The sequence below is a fragment of the Styela clava genome, chromosome 1 (assembly GCF_964204865.1).
Source record: "Styela clava chromosome 1, kaStyClav1.hap1.2, whole genome shotgun sequence".
NCBI lineage: Eukaryota > Metazoa > Chordata > Ascidiacea > Stolidobranchia > Styelidae > Styela > Styela clava.
In genome coordinates, this window is record NC_135250.1 from 4,878,393 (window position 1) to 4,894,946 (window position 16,554).

A 16,554-nucleotide genomic window follows, 5' to 3' on the forward strand; every position below is an offset into this window, starting at 1 on the left:
TGCGGCCCGCGGTTTCAATCAGTTATTTGTATCTGGCCCTTCTATATTAAAAGTCACACACACCCCTGGTAGATAATATTTTACAATATCTCTATCTCCATCTCTATACTATAAGCATACGACCCATGTACCACACGAAAAAAATCCTAAAACAACATCATGAGCGACAAAGATAAATCCGTGTGGGATCTAAACATCACTGACCAATGTTTGTTTCTTAGAAGTGAATGTTCGTTAGGAGATCGATAGCGATCTGCATTTTGTAGTGACGAACAGCTTTAAATCTGTATTGCTAATTTCTAGCATGTTTTATCTTCAGAGGGCAACGAACCTTGATGGCATATTCTTTATTCAATGACCCCCATATGACGCTTCATTATTATTGTACAAGGAAATTGAATTGGCCTTTTAAGCTGAGGTGACGAAATAGCTCGAGCGCGATGCTTTATCAATGACACTATAGCATTTTACAATAATTACTATTCTAGAAATTTATTGGGTATATTTTTTAGCGAGGTTGTAGGTAGTATTGAATCGAAACTGTATTATAAAAAAGCTAAGGACCCGATAGCGTGTAATATAATTTCAATTTTTAAAAAAATGAGGTGGTCTATTTTGCAGAAAACAATTTAGCGAGATTTAATATTTAAAGCAAAATATACCAAAATAAAATTATATCTAATTTTTCTTGTAATTGCCATTTTACTTTTAGCCTGTTCAGCAAAACAAGGTAAGCTGAATGATACAATAACCTGCATTTTTGGCGCTCCCGTAGTATGTGCACCAAGATGGTGGACACCGGAACGTACTATGTGTACCAGGTTAGGGTTAGGCCATAATTTTATTCCAATTTTCCTTCTTTCAGTTCTATTACGAGTTCGGGGAATAATCAAGTGACTCCCGTAGTATTTGTACCTGAAATTAATGGCCCAACCCTAACCTGATACACATACTACGTTCCGGTGTCCGCCATCTTGGTTCACATACGGCATAAGTACCCAGTATTTTGTATAATAAAAATCAATTTTTTTGACAGTCGGTCATTGTTTTTATATAATACGTACTCGTACGTCAACTCCGAACAAAGCCTTGCACAGGCAGTCATCGTTGGGTGAGGATAGGCTTACCATATATAAAAAAAAACGAAGAATTGGACAAACCTTTGGTTCAATTACGAGGCTTACTTTGTATATAAAAATCTTATGAATATGATAACCAAATCATTAGAAAATGCGCTCTTTTTCGGCATTGTGGATAATTTAATGGCAGTACGGCTAAGATTAGATAATGAATTGAAATATTAAACATATATATAATAGTTATGACAGTAGTTTTCTCATTCTCTTACTGAAGTAGTGATGTGAGTCGCAAATCAGCAATAAAATAGACTCCCTCCATTAACATCCATTGTCCCGGCTAAACCAGGACGTATGGATAAGCCTAGGTCAGGGGTGGGCAACCTTTTTCGGCTCACGTGCCCATATCGGCTAAATTTAACGACAAAATTCTTCCGCGTGCCAACCAAAATTAAAAACAATGCTTTGTTACTTTTAAAGCAAAAATACACAATTATAAACCTTCTAAACATGTAAGCTACAGACAGATTCACTATTCGGGAAAATATCAGTCCGACAAATAGATTTTATTACTTTTCTTATTCTATATCAGTGATACTTCTGCTGCTGCATTACCGTTGATAGAGATTTACATTGAAAGAAAGTTACGAACTACTGGTTTCATCTTCCAGGTTACTCCTGTTATGAGACTTAATAAAGTTCATAACTGAGAAACTGTAGATAAAAACATGCAGTTGCAAAGTTTTTGAGGCACGAAAAATTCTCGGGAATGGCTTCCCAATCACGCGATAGTTCGTTTTCTGCACTTCTCTCTTGTATTCCCTTCTATAATTGCTTATATTTCTTTCAAAATCAATTTATTTCGGTAAGTTAGCAAGTAACTCTAACCAACATGAGCTGTACAACCCCATAAATCAATCAGAAATGAAAAAAAATGGTGGCACAGACTATATATTACGTAACAATGAACCCCCCAATGAATGCTGTGTCTCGTTACAATTCGTCAAGAGCTAACTCAGTTGTTACGTCATAATATATTTCTTTGTAGCCATATGTCATGAAAAGACAAAAAGAGTTTAAAATTTCAAATGAATAACAGATTGTTAACAAACGATAATGAATAAACAAACACCGAGCTTCATCAGATAAATCAGAGCCTCGAAACTTTTTATTTGAAAGAGAATGATCTCGTTTCTGAGGCCTCGCTCGCGTGCCGAATAAATGGGCTCGCGTGCCAAGTTTGGCACGCGTGCCAGGGGTTGCCCACCCCCTGGCCTAGGTAAACCATAGCTTAATCTTCCCAGACCGGGATTGCTTAACCAATTTATAACACCCGGGTGGGCACGGAATTTTAATCGGGATTTCAACATACGATGTCATAAGTTGAAGTCCAACGGATTACCCAGTTAGGTTACCGTGGCCCACTCTATTACAAGAAGATTCCGGAGTTTTATTTAAAAAAATCAGAATTCTAACTAACTTTGATAAGTAAATTTTGCCATGGCGCAAAACGTGATCAGTATTCTATTCAGTTTACATACCGAGAGTGATAATTATGTTTTGGGTTGGAGCACAGGACTCAATCATGTTGACATCACATGTTATAAACCTCGGGTTCAAATCTCATGCGTTTCATTTACCCAGAAGTCGTTCGCTTTAGTACGGGGTTTTCATACTTAGCAGTTACTTACATGTCGTTAAATATCAGTGGCTGCTTCTGTACAAGGCCTTGTCAGGAGCGAATTAAACGGATACCTAAACGATCGTGGGCGACCGGTAGGCTCATATATTCTGTGATGTTAATTACGAAAACAATGATTATACAGGTCAAACGTCGAATACCGAGCAAGCTTACGCAGAGGGTGTGTGAGTGAGGGTTAATCCCAATTATCTAAATAATGAGCAACGCTCGGAATATGAAACATAAGGTCAGATAACAGATACGACCACCGTAATGTCAGTAAATGATAATTTTATAAGAATTGCAACGTATGCAATATGAATATGACGTTATGATCCCAATTATCAAAATAATGAGAAATGTTCAAATATGAAACAGAATGTCAAATGAAATATATGGCCACTGTTATGTCTATAAGTGTTGATGACAGAAAAATTTTACCGAATGCCATATTAAACGTGTGCCGGTGAACGTTTCTAGCAGTTGTGGTAGTGTCGACTTTACTTCGAGTGGGACGTTAAAACGCTACTTGCAGAAGTAAATTAGATTGAAAAGTTATTGAGAAAATGAATCTCTGCATTATAGGAACGCTTTGCTTGTTCATCATTAATATATCTTTGGTTGGAGGAGGTAATTTTTGCATTTTTAAATTTTTTTTTATTTTATTTTTTTTTTATTGTGATAAGTAAGCACGAATGGGTGCGATGACCAAGTTGTCGAAGCGTTAGATTTAACTATGTTGGCATCGCAGATCCCCACCTCACCCAGTGCGTAATAAAGTGGGAACTCTATGGCGAACCGAATATATATTATTCTTTACCTAATTTTGTTTGCCTACTTTACTTCTAGTTGTATAAAGGGAATGAAACCTGTGGGCAGGGGGTATATTTACTTGGATAACATAGGTATTCTCGCACTAGTAATGGAAATAAAACTAGGAAAATCGGAATAAAATTATTGTCTAACCTCAACCTGGTACATACACTACATACCTTGTTGTACCTTGTACCTTGTACCGAGCAGCGAGTACACCGTATAACAATTGGAAATTTTCTGAGTATTTTTCTGGGTCGTTTCAAATCTAAATACGTATTGTGCGCATTTATGTTCAGGTGGTCATTGTTATACAAAATGGAAGAATGGACGCTGGGTTTCGGTTGGAGATTGCAACAATCCCAGTGCTGAAGGTAATTTTATATTTCTATTAAATTTCGATTAATCTGAGTGGCGGTGTTAGAGTCGAAGTGTGATTGTTGAATTACCAAGAACCTTTAGGTCCAACGTTGAGGAAACGGGATATAAGAATGTATAAACGACTTCTTTCTATAAGGAAATAAATTATAATTACATACAGTGATTAATATTTTACAGCAGTGGTGTGCATCTGCGGCCCGCGCGCCAAATGCGGTTCACAAGGAAAAGTTGTGCTACGCACGGAGAAGTGCCAATTTGGAATGTTGTGAGGCCCGCGAAACGAATTTTTAATAAATTTAATTATAATTAACCAAAATTTTTGTGCATGCATCTACTAGAAAATCTATGTTAATTTGAATAAACGTGCGACCCGCAGTTTCACCCGGTTATTTGTATCCGGCCCTCCTGTAATTAAGGCTGCACTCCCCTGTTTTACAGCATTCAGTACAGCGATTGATTAAACCCAAATATAGGGAAATTTAAAATAAACAGTCTTGAGAAATTGAGAAAAACATATATTTTTGATTTTTAAACTTCAACTTTTTTATTGAAACACTTTGGTGAATATGTCTTTAAACTTTGATTAGAAACTTAGTCTAAAAAGCAACTATTCTTTGTAAGTTTGTCGTTTTTTTTTTAAATTCAATATTCGTCTTTTTGTCTTAGATGGTTTAGATATTTTTTTATTTTAAACTTCTGTGTCAAATCTTTTTCAATGCATTTAGTATACCTGGCTTCCTGTCTCGTGATTTTTCGAAAGGTTTACTCACTAATTAAATTAGGCCTATTGTGTCTTGGCAATAAAAAATAAACGCTCTCACATTTTACTAACTCGAACTTCAACCTTTATTTATAGATGTTCTGGAACAACTGAGAAAAAGTGTCAAAGCAAAAGGTGAACTATTTATCTCATTTTGATTTGAACTAATTTTGAGACTGCTTTCAATATCTTTTACCAAAAAATCGAATCATAAAAATGTTATAAATTCATTATCACAAGCCAAGAGCATATGGCGTATAAAATTTATTGATTCCACAATTTCTTTAACATGCTCTGCACATGCATAAGTTGAGTTTACCGGATGTAAATTAAGAATTAGCGTACGGCGATGGCTTATTATGGCTCTAAAATAGTAACGCCGGAAATTTAATTATATATATGTATATATTATTATATAAATATGTACAGATGACCTCAAGACATGGGATAAATCAAGCAACAATTATTATTACAAACTATTTCGAGACCCAGTCAACTACGCGACTGCAAAATCAAGTTGTCAAAAGTTAGGAGCCGATCTTGCATCAGTGGGAGTAAGGAATGCTATCGTCCGCAGGTTGGTTGATTATTTTTGGAAACATCAAGTAGACATATTACTTGGCATATGAATTACTTAGATTTTAAAATACATTAGGATCTCATTAATCATGGCTATATGGAACCACAGTCGGATTTTTAAAATACCCGGATTCTGAAATTGTAGTCAAATTTACAAAGCTTTCCTAATTAACAGTGTATCGAATTGCATAGCCAAAGCTTTTGTTGTTATTAAATGTTAAATTTTCTCGGAAATGTCGTCGGAGCCAAAATGTTTTCAACCCAGAATCGTTGAAGTTCGTTGAAGAGCATTTTTAAAATATGATGCCCAAAAGATTACCTCAATTTAAAGAATTTTAACTTTTTGATTGAATAATTTGAATATTCATTTTTATTTGCAGCAAAATACTCCAAATGGTAAAGTCAGGAGGAGAAAATACTTGGGTTGGCCTGGATGACATTGAACACGAAGGAAGATTTGTTTGGGCTGATGGCCTTATTTCAACAAGAGAGAATACCGATTGGACTGCTGGACAACCGGACGACTACGGAGAGAATGAAGATTGTGGAGAGTTCAATCGTGACCAAAACTGGAAGTTAAATGATTTCCGATGTTCAGAACGCCAATATTATATTTGCGAAAAAGGACGATTTTAAATGACATTAGTGAATGCGATTTCAATTAAAGATTTGTTATAGCGTGAGGTCTACCACGCCATAGCATGTATGTAGTAACGTAACTTAAAGTCGGCGGTCAAATCCGGCTCAATAGGTAACTCGATCTGGCCTGCCTGATGTTGCCACAACCAACTATAAAACCACCTTTTTTTTAGCTAAAATAAATTGAAATTGATGAGATTGCGATTAAATTTAGTTTTGGCACGAGGCTTATTGTTTTCCACCTTTGCTTTTCAAACACTGTAAATATTGTTCATAAAAAGTAACTTTTTACGTCACTCTTACATGACCCGCCAGTCTACATGGTCAAAATTTCTGGCCCCTGGTCCAAAAACCTTGCCAACCCCTGAGACGATAACCAGCGTTGAAAATGAAAATAATCGCAACCTACCTATTCTCAAATCTAATTGATTGTTTGGTTACCAGAACGTCTACATTTCAACAAATAATTTATTTCTTTGTTGGAAGTTTTATCTTCATAATTTTATTCTATATACACAATATTTAATCCCATTTTTATTCATGTTTGTTAAAATCCATCACATTTTTGTAATTAATTTGTATATATTTGTTTTGTATTGCAGGTTTGATATATAAATTTATGTTTTTCATCTTTCTTGCTTATTTTTTGATTCAATATTTAATCAAATTGATGCGTATATATATACAATAAACTATAAGTCTATACATAACTACTTTATATTTTGCATTCCAAATCGGCATATTATTTGTATTCTGATGGAATATGAAAATAAAATTGTTTTGTATATAAAAGAGAAGCATGTGAAGCATGTCGAAAATCAATCAATAAATCAATCAAATCAGGGAATTCACAAAAACGAGCACAGTGAAAGAAAAAACGAGAATAAATTTATGCATTTGTCAAAATGAACAGGACAACAGCAAATTTATTGGTCTACTTGTCAGTAGGGCTGGCCATTTTTGAATACCTGCTGATTTCAGAAACGAATCGAATATTGTTTTCTAATCAAATCGAACCTGCGTACTTGGGAAATATGTAATTGTGTGAGACTTTTTTATTTCAATTGGTCCTCCAAACACATAAATTACTGAAAACTTAAAATTCATCACTCAAACAGTTCGCTACGTGTTTACATACAAAAAAAACATAATTTACCAATAACTCTCTATAAAATAAGGAAACAAAATGCATTGTAAAAGTATGACTCTAATAAAAAAAAATTTGGGGAATCCATCTCAACCTTTGGCGGCGAAAAAACAAAGCGGCGGCAATTCGATTCGATTAAAATGTTACTTGTCAACTTGAGGTTAATACTTTTGAACATTATTGTTAATACAAATCAAACATATAGTACTCTTTTACATAATGCAAATATTTAAATTTAGTTCAAAGATATGTGTCTAGTCATAAATCAAATTTTTCGGTGAGTTATAAACAAATGCAAAAATCCTCAATTTTCTGAATTCAATAACAAAGAAATGCAAAATCAATTCACCCGAAAATGATTAAAATGCAAATATTTAATCCATGATTAGATAGATTTGCATAATAACTCATTACAAACCAAATTTTTCAGTGAGTTATAAACGAGATACATTTAATGCAAAAACACTTCCTTCCTGAATTCAATAAAGATATAAGTAATATTTAAGAAACGAAAAAAACTCAAAAATAAATTTGCATGAAAATGCAAATACTGAATTCCTGCTTTTGTCTAATAACGAAGAACATGAAATGACATTAAAAAAAAAAACTTAAATCGGCATAAAATCTTGGCCCAACCCTAACCTGGTACACACGCTATGTTCCGGTTTACATACAACGGGAGTACCAAAATATCAGCCAATCACAAAAGAAATGAGAATAACAACAGAATCAAGTATTTTAAGCACGTGCCTCGCATATATATTTCATGTCTCTGTTGCACGCTACATCGTTCAAATACCATTTATTCTCAGGCCAAAAATGTACACAGTCTTCGTCACCTCCCGAATTACTTGGCTCTCCTTCATGCCAATCCGTATTAATTGGAGTTGAAATCACGTCATCACCCCAGATGAATTTACCTTCAAATTTGCCTAAACCAATCCAAGTAAAATCGTTGCCAGCTTTGATCAATGGCATTATTTCTCTGCATCAAAAAAAAACAACAGATTAACATAGTTAACTTATTTCCGTACATATACGGATCCACCGACGAGGTAGAGCAGGTAAGGGAAAGTAGATATTTTTGCTTGTGTTCAATGTTGCTTTCTCATCTACACCCTCCTGGTAAGCTTCATTGCGCGATGTTCTCAGTCAATAGTTAATTAAATATTTTGTATTCCCCCCAAAAAATAATGTATGACTCAAAACTTTGTCTGCTGCGCATCTGATGGATAAAAATGGTAACTAAAACTCACAATGCTTATCTCACACAAATGTTACGAATAAATGAAGTCGAAAACATCTTTTGACTCCAGAAAATACGCACTTGCACAAAGGCATAAAGCAAGAAAAGCTAATTAGACTCCCGTAAACCCAACTGATAGTTTGAAAATATTCAAGTTTAAATTTTTCAATCACCTGCGGACGGTAGGGTCTCTAACTCCAGTAGATGCCAGATCCGCCCCTCGTTTCTGGCATTCTGATTTTGCTGTTGCGTAATTGATTAGATCGTTGAATAGTTTGTAATAGAAACCGTTGCTTGCTCGGTACCAGCCCTTGAATTCTGTTTAAAACACGAATAAAGAACTATGATATCTAGCTAGATGTTTCTTTCATTGATATTACAAGATATTCGTCTTAGCGGTGAGCGCATACTAGATAACCCCCGGTGCTTAGCATTGACCGAGAGGCTTTAAAGCATGGTTGTCCAACCTTTTTGGCCAAAGTGCCACATTTAGTTCACGAATGATTGCGCGGGCCACTTGACATGGTTGTTATGTTTTAGTTTTCACCAAAAAAAACTCACATTAAAATTATAAAAAGAATGAAAATACAAAGATACAGTAAGGCAAATTTTTTATCACACATGTATATTTCAATGTCAAGTATGACGCCGCTTTCATCCAATAAGTTTGTCATTGTTCGGTGCGATGAACGATGCTGCAATGCGAAGCGAATTTTTCATATGACTGTCAGAAATTGGCGATCTCACGGGAGATTTGACAAGGTTCATTCGCGACAAAACTTCCTCGTACAAGTAGCCTAAGTGCTGTCAAATATTGAGGTCATCAAAACTGCCCCTTTTAGCTTCATGGAAAAAAGACAGAAAGCAGATTGAAATACATGGCATACGATAAAAATAAATTCAAACATCTCTTTCCCGCAATAACGCTCACAAAGGGACATAAATAGTCTTTTGATAGCTGGGTGGTGCTTCTCGCGCGTTTGAATAACGAGAAATATTTTATTTATCAGATGTTTCAATAATGGCTTGTGAAAAAATTGAGATTCGAATAATACCACGCGGGCCACTCGGAAACCTTCGGCGGGCCACGGGTTGGACAACCCAGCGTTTAAAGCGTCAGATTTGACAATGTCGGAATCGCAGATTACACAGAGGAATTGTGAAATCTTTGACTTTTAAACTTCTATACACCATACGCTCTTCACTTGTGGTAATAAATTTACAACATTTTCATTCGATTTCTTGGTTAAATATATTAAAAACAAACATAAGTCCAATTCAGAATGAGATAAATAGTTCACCTTTTGCTTTGACACTTTTTCTCAGTTGTCCCAGAACATCTTTAAATAAAGGTTGATCTTTAAATAAAGCCTATACCAGTACCCGGGTGCCACTGTAATATCAGTGAAACTAGCTAGCAAGATCTTGTTGGAAATACACGATGTTATAAAAGCGTGTTTCTGCCTAACTGAATTCGTTTAAATTCGGTGTGACAACAAATTTAAATAAAAGTTTTCTTTAGAAATTTTTGCGTTTTTACTCAAAATTTCTGCCAGGACCCCGAACAATGCCGTAAGATTAATAACCAAAATATAAAGATTTTCTGCATACGAAAGTCCAAAAACCGAAAACAAAAAACGCGTGTATTGACATTTGTTTATTTCAAGTTAATTTAATGCAGTGCTTGAACCAGGGATATCGCGAACTTCAAATATCGTTTTTCGTGTTTGTAAGAATATCGAATATAACCCACATATCCAAGCGCCACGGCCGCTAACGTTTTGATTTGAAACATTTTACAATTATTTCATTTTTTATCGTAATCGAAGGCAGTCGTGTGTGGCGCGGCAGTAAATTAAAGTTGGCATGAAAGAATTTCAATTATAGCGCTGACTTGAAGTTCTTATTACTAGGGCTGGAAATTTCAGGTGAAATACTTTAACCGTTAACCAGGTAAAATCAACCGGTTAACCGATAAACCGAATCGTGACATTTGATGTAATAGTTTACAATGTTAGCTTGTTACGTCACAATGGTTAATAGAAGCAATTTCGTGTGATCTGATCTTATCCCGGTATCGCTCAAAATTATTTACGAATCGAGATAATTTCATGATCGCTCTGCTGCAAGAGATATGCAGCGTGCTTCGGACATATGGAAGTATTTTCGTAATAAAACCCGAATCCGTTAAATGTCATTTATGAGACAAGTTTTCAGTGTGTTCGACATGCAAATTCTACTCTGTGATATCATGAAGGAAAACGTCATCAACTGCGCGCTTGTTGGATGACATCAAATATACATATTTTGTAATAAAATCTGGAACAATAAATTTCGCACGGTATCTAATTCTGAACTTATCATTGTCAAATGTTCATAATCAGAAATCTTGGTACTTCAATTATTTTTCACATTTATTGGTTCCTTACCAATACAGTTAATGATACTATTTTAAATTAAAAGCCGCAGAAGATAAGTTTGCGATGATGTAATCATTTTTGAAGAAATTGTTCGTTATAAAAAAGATTTCTACTCGAGTCAGTAAACAGTTAAAATAAATCGTAACCGGTAACCATCTAAAATCGGTTAACCGATTAATCGTTAACCATTCCCAGCCCTACCTATTACACGTCGAAGATGTTTCTGATTGAAAATATTTTACAATTATTATCGTGTATTTCAATTTTGTCGAGATAGTTTGGGCGGCCTCGGCAATAAATCTAAAAGCAAATTGTGTAAATTATTGTGTACAACCTTTCATTTTGATAGTGATCGAACATAAGAGCACATTTTCTCATTTCTTGCAATAAGCAGTTTAAGTTGACGGTATTAATTTATAAACAAAAATAAAATCATAACAGCCGATATGAAAAATCAGCGCCGACTCGCAATATAAAAGAAGATCTCCGGTCCTAATTCTCTTTTATTGGCCGATGGGAATTTGGGAATAAGGTTTACTCATTTGATAATGACAGTGATCGCGTAAATATATTTGCGTTTTACTTAATAAACGTATGGTGTCGTGAGCAATATAAAAACTAAATTTATAATAGCTGCCCTGCCACTAGCCAATCAACTATCTGTCATGCCATTAGTCCTCTTTTTCATGTGCGTGTGCTCATTTTCGTACATAACTTTCTCTCTTAGATTTCAACTTTTAACGCATCATCCTCTCACCTCCTCCGATCACCGTCCTCCCAATCTCCACGGTCTTCGCTTAAGTAGTCAAATATTACGTCCGAATTTTGTGGGGGCTTGGAACGGATAAATGTATTTTCAGGTAAAAAGCGTCCGTACTTACGAAATTTTCTACTTGCAAAGGGGCTTAGAACAAATTAATTTTGTTCCAATTACGGAAGCCCCTTCGTAAGTAGAAAATTCTGTGAGGTACACATGATAAGAAAAGAGAGCAGAGAAATAACAAATGAAAACTACAAATTTTTCATATTCAGAGACTTTCGTAGGCGGAGTTTGTATTTGGCCCTTTCGTGAAAAAGGTTGCACACCCCTGAGCTAGGCCATCGCGTTCAACTAAATAACACGGGTCGAGTTAACGCCGATTATTAATTACCTTCGGTATCAGTAGTTTCGCAAGATCCCTCAGATATCAAACGACCGTTCTTCAATTTTCGAATACATAATCCATCTGTGTGATTGAAATAATATTGAATGATAAAAAGGTTAAAGACGAAACTGTGTATGAAGTCAAAATGTTTTGGGAGGTAGTTCAGTTTTGATAGACGCTACTAGATTTCTAGAACGAAAGCATGTCTTAGGATTGTTTATATATAATCGGACAGAAAGTGGACCGTTTGCAAATCTATTTGTGTTAGTGTGCAGCAAGAATTTTTAATAGGATAGTCATGTTTATTCCTGCTGCAGCATCCTTGCATTATATGCATACGGATCTAACAGAGGAAGGGTATTGAGAAAGGATAGGGGCAAAAAATACTAATCTACTAACCAACTTATCAATTAATAGGTTTTGAATTTGTATTACACGTGGATAAAGTGCTGCAAGAACGAAATGTCATATTTCTTAATTTACGCTAAAGTTTTGCTGGTTTTTATAATTCACCGACACACGTTAATATGGCATTCGGTGAAAATTTTCTATAATCAACACATTGACATAACAATGGCCATATCTTTCCTTTGACCTTCTGCTTCATATTTGAACATTTCTCATTATTTTGATAATTGGGATCATAACGTCATATTCATATTGCATTCGTTGTTATCATTTACTGACATTACGGTGGTCGTATCTGTTATCTGACCTTATGTTTCATATTCCAAGCGTTGCTCATTATTTAGATAATTGGGATTATACCCTCACTCACACACCCTCTGCGTAAGCTTGCTCGGTATTCGACGTTTGACCTGTATATTCATTGTTTTCGTAATAAACATCACAGAATATATGAGCCTACCGGTCGCCCACGATCGTTTAGGTATCCGTTTGTTTCGCTCCTGACAAGGCCTTGTACAGCAGCGGCCACTGATATTTAACGACATGTAAGTAACTTCTAGGTTTGAAAGCCCCATACTGGAGCGAACGAGTCTTGGGTAAAGTGGAACGCATAGGATTTGAACCCAAGATGTGTAACCTGTGATGCCAACACATTTTGGTTCATTGCTCCGACCCAAGACATATTATGAATATTAGTATTTAAACTAAATAGAATACTGATCACGTTTTGCGCAGTGGCAAAATTGACCTATCAAAGTTAGTTAGAAAGTTTTGTAATGAAGTGGGCTGCGGTAACCCATCTGGTTAATCTGCTGGACTTTAACATCGCTGGTTGAAATATCGAGTTGAAATTTCGTGCCCACTCGGGTATAATAAATTGAGTATACCCAATTGCCTATAGGCAATGCCGGACTGGATTAAGCTATGATAGCTCTTTAACTTGGTTTACCATACGTCTTGGTTTGGCTGGGACAGTCCCGATTTTGACAAGCTGTCCAGTCCGATAGACCCAAATGTCCCGGTCATGTAGTATGGAAGTCATGAATATTTTTTTTATTTGATATCGATACAAAGTATCTTTTTAATCTTAATAAGGCAGTCTATTTATCGCTGGTTTCCGACTCACTTCCCTACTTCAGTAAGTGAGAGAGAACTATTATATGTCATAATTATTATATGTTCAATTTTCCAATTCATTATCTAATCTTAGCCGTACTGTCATTAAATTATCCAAAATGCCGAAAAAGAGCGCGTTTTCCAATGATTAGAATATCAATACTATTCATAAGAGTTGTATATACTAAGCCTCGTAATTGAACCAAAGGTTTGTCCAATCCTTCGTTTTTTTATATTTATATGGTAAGCCTATCCTTACCCAACAGTGACTGCCTGTGCAGAGCTTTGTTCGGAGTTATTGACGTACGAGTACGTATTATATAAAAACAATGAACGACTGTTAACAAAATTGATTTCTATTAAACAAAAAACTGGGTACTTATGTCGTATGTGAACCAAGATGGCGGACGCCGGAACGTAGTACGTGTACCAGGTTAGAGTTAGGCCATTGATTTCAGGTACAAATACTACGGCAGTCACTTGATTAGTCCCTGAACACGTAATAGAACTAAAAGAAGGAAAATTGGAATAAAATTATTGCCTAACCTAACCTAACCTGGTACACATACTACGTTCCGGTGTCTGCCACACATACTACGGGAGCGCCAAAAAATGAAGGTTATTGTATCATTCAGCTTACCTTGTTTTGCTGAACAGGCTAAAAGTAAAATGGCAATTACAAGAAAAATTAGATATAATTTCATTTTGGTATATATTGCTTTAAATATTAAATCTCGCTAAATTGTTTTCTGCAAAATAGACCACCCTCATTTTTTTTTAAAATATTACACACTATCGGGTCCTTAGCTATTTTATAATACAGTTTCAATTCAATACTCCCTACAACCTCGCTAAAAAATATAACCAATAAATTTCTAGGAGAGATTATTGTAAAATGATATAGTGTCATTGATAAAGCATCGCGCTCGCGCTATTTCCTCCCGTCAGCTTAAGGCCAATATAATTTCCTTGTACAATAATAATAAAGCGCCATACAATATGATGGGGGTTATTGAATAAAAAACATGTCATCAACGTTCATTGCCCTAGGAAGATAAAACACGCGATAGATGAGCAATACAGATCTAAATCTGTTCGTCATTACGAAATACAAATCTCTACCAATCTTCTATAACGAACATTATTCTCTTCTAAGTTGCAGAAGCGAACATTGTTCAGTGATGTTTTGATCCCACACGGATTTATCTTTGTCGCTCATGATGTTGTTCTAAGATTTTTTAGCATGTAACATGAGTCCTACTTTCATTATAGACAAGCGGTTCCCAAATTTTCTGTTCGTGCGGCGCCAAATTTTCAGGGAAAATCTCACGGCACACTTACACGAAAAAAATGCTTCTTTCGAAGAAAACTCATTTCTGTGATCGCCAATGTGTACTTTATGCTATTTAAAGTTTGTGAACATGTATGACTATCGAAAAATTGCAAAAGGTCAACTCTTCTTTTTCATCTCCGCCTGATTTTCCTCTGTTATGCTAAACACTCATATTCGCTAAATTCGGTTCAGCTGATAAATAAACAGCACGGAGTGAGGTTCACGTAAGCCTTAGCATATATATTATGATTTTCGCCACCATTCTAGTTTGCGAGACTCCGAAGATAAACTGAGAAACATGTTTCAGCTATAACTAACTATAGCAAAAACGAGTCATGTCCGAAAATATGACTTCAATAAAGAAAATTGAAGAATTCACCTCGACCTTTGGCAGACAGAAAAAAAAATGGCGGCGATTCCAAATTTATGTCTGAACAAATTCGAATAATTTACTATTTGATTCGACATGACCAGTTCTACTGGTAATCGAGCAAGGGGCTTTTGTCCACAATCTGAGTCTTTGAACGAGTGGAAAACAAAAATTAAAAAGTAATATTGATGACGTCTGCCGTTTCTTGCCAACGAATATTCGAAGATAGAGCCGTAATTGAATCAAGGAAAATGACTTGGAAGCTCCTTGTTCGTTGCCCAAAATGTATATTGGAATTAGTGCTAGGCATTTTTGAAAACCTGATGATTTCAGAATCGAATATTTTTTTCGAAATGAATCTCGAAGATTTTCAACTGTATGTGACATGTTTCATCAATATCTCACAAGAAAGAAAAGAGTCATATTCCGAAATTACGTTGTTAAAGCATGGCTTCGATAAAAAAAAAATAAGGAATTTACCTCAACCCTTTATCGGTGATTCGAAACTCCCGTCTGAACCGGTTCGATAATTTTCGATTCGATATGCCCAGCCCTAATTGGAATGTGCTTCAATCAATATCCATTTTGTAATAAGTCGATTTCTCGGGATTTAAATGTCGAGAACTTTAGGATCATATCAAATATTCTCCGATAAAAATGACTGAACTTATCTTTATATACAATTATATATAAAAATGAGCCTCCAAGTAACGCAGAAGCAGTTCATTGTATGAAAACTGACACATGAGAGTTCAAAATTTTCTTCCACTACCCTCGTATCAAACATGGCGAATATTCGGTTGCTACCCAGCCAATATGACTCAACAAAACACACGAATGGTAGGTTGTAATGATTTCCGTGTCTGCTGATTGAGTAAGTCTCCATTTGGTATGATTTGAATATGAACTGTATATATATATGATCTACAAAAATATTCTTGATCTATACTTCCGTTATGTATAAACTCATTAGATAGCCTATTCACACCGTCTGTGACAATGTTCGCAAGCGGTGTAGCTTTCCATGGCTTAATGTCTTACCAGAAGAAAACTTTAGTCTAGGATTGAGATCTGAAGTCTGATAAGCATGTTTCAATTGTGTTACGCCTAACCAGCATAAGAATTAAACTACAGCTCAGCTTACGTGTGTACTGGGAGTAGTTTTATAATAGTGAATCCTTGTATATTGCGACTTGAGGTGAAATTCTGGATCAAGATTAGTGCCATAAAAGGGGAATATGACGTACCCGACGTAGAGATTATTTAATTACGTTGAATCCAAAACAATCGAGTAAAAATTGAAATAATTTGGAGTGTAAAAAAAAAAGCCTTGTTTATTGTCTTATGCTAGATGTTTTTTAACAGAGACTCGGCCTACCTAAGGGGCTATGAGCGTTTCTATAGAAGCCACAAACGCGCCTTCACTATGTACGATAGGCG

The 16,554-nt window shown here is 35.4% G+C and overlaps 2 protein-coding genes across 2 annotated transcripts; one reads left to right on the forward strand and one right to left on the reverse strand.

The window, feature by feature from the left end:
- The first annotated feature begins 3,323 nt into the window (after positions 1–3,323).
- LOC144425111 (alpha-N-acetylgalactosamine-specific lectin-like) lies at positions 3,324–5,926 on the forward strand. The gene is made up of 5 exons (XM_078114442.1): positions 3,324–3,387; positions 3,870–3,944; positions 4,808–4,846; positions 5,141–5,288; positions 5,671–5,926. The coding sequence occupies exons 1-5, from the start codon at positions 3,324–3,326 to the stop codon at positions 5,924–5,926; spliced, it is 582 nt and encodes a 193-aa protein (XP_077970568.1).
- Positions 5,927–6,606: 680 nt separating this feature from the next.
- LOC120341419 (lectin-like) lies at positions 6,607–12,494 on the reverse strand. Its single transcript, XM_078114460.1, has 4 exons — positions 12,401–12,494; positions 11,894–11,968; positions 8,496–8,640; positions 6,607–8,061 (listed from the first exon to the last, which is right to left on the reverse strand). Exons 1-4 carry the CDS (start codon positions 12,492–12,494, stop codon positions 7,815–7,817), a joined length of 561 nt encoding a protein of 186 aa, XP_077970586.1. The 3' UTR covers positions 6,607–7,814.
- Between the last annotated feature and the right edge of the window lie 4,060 nt (positions 12,495–16,554).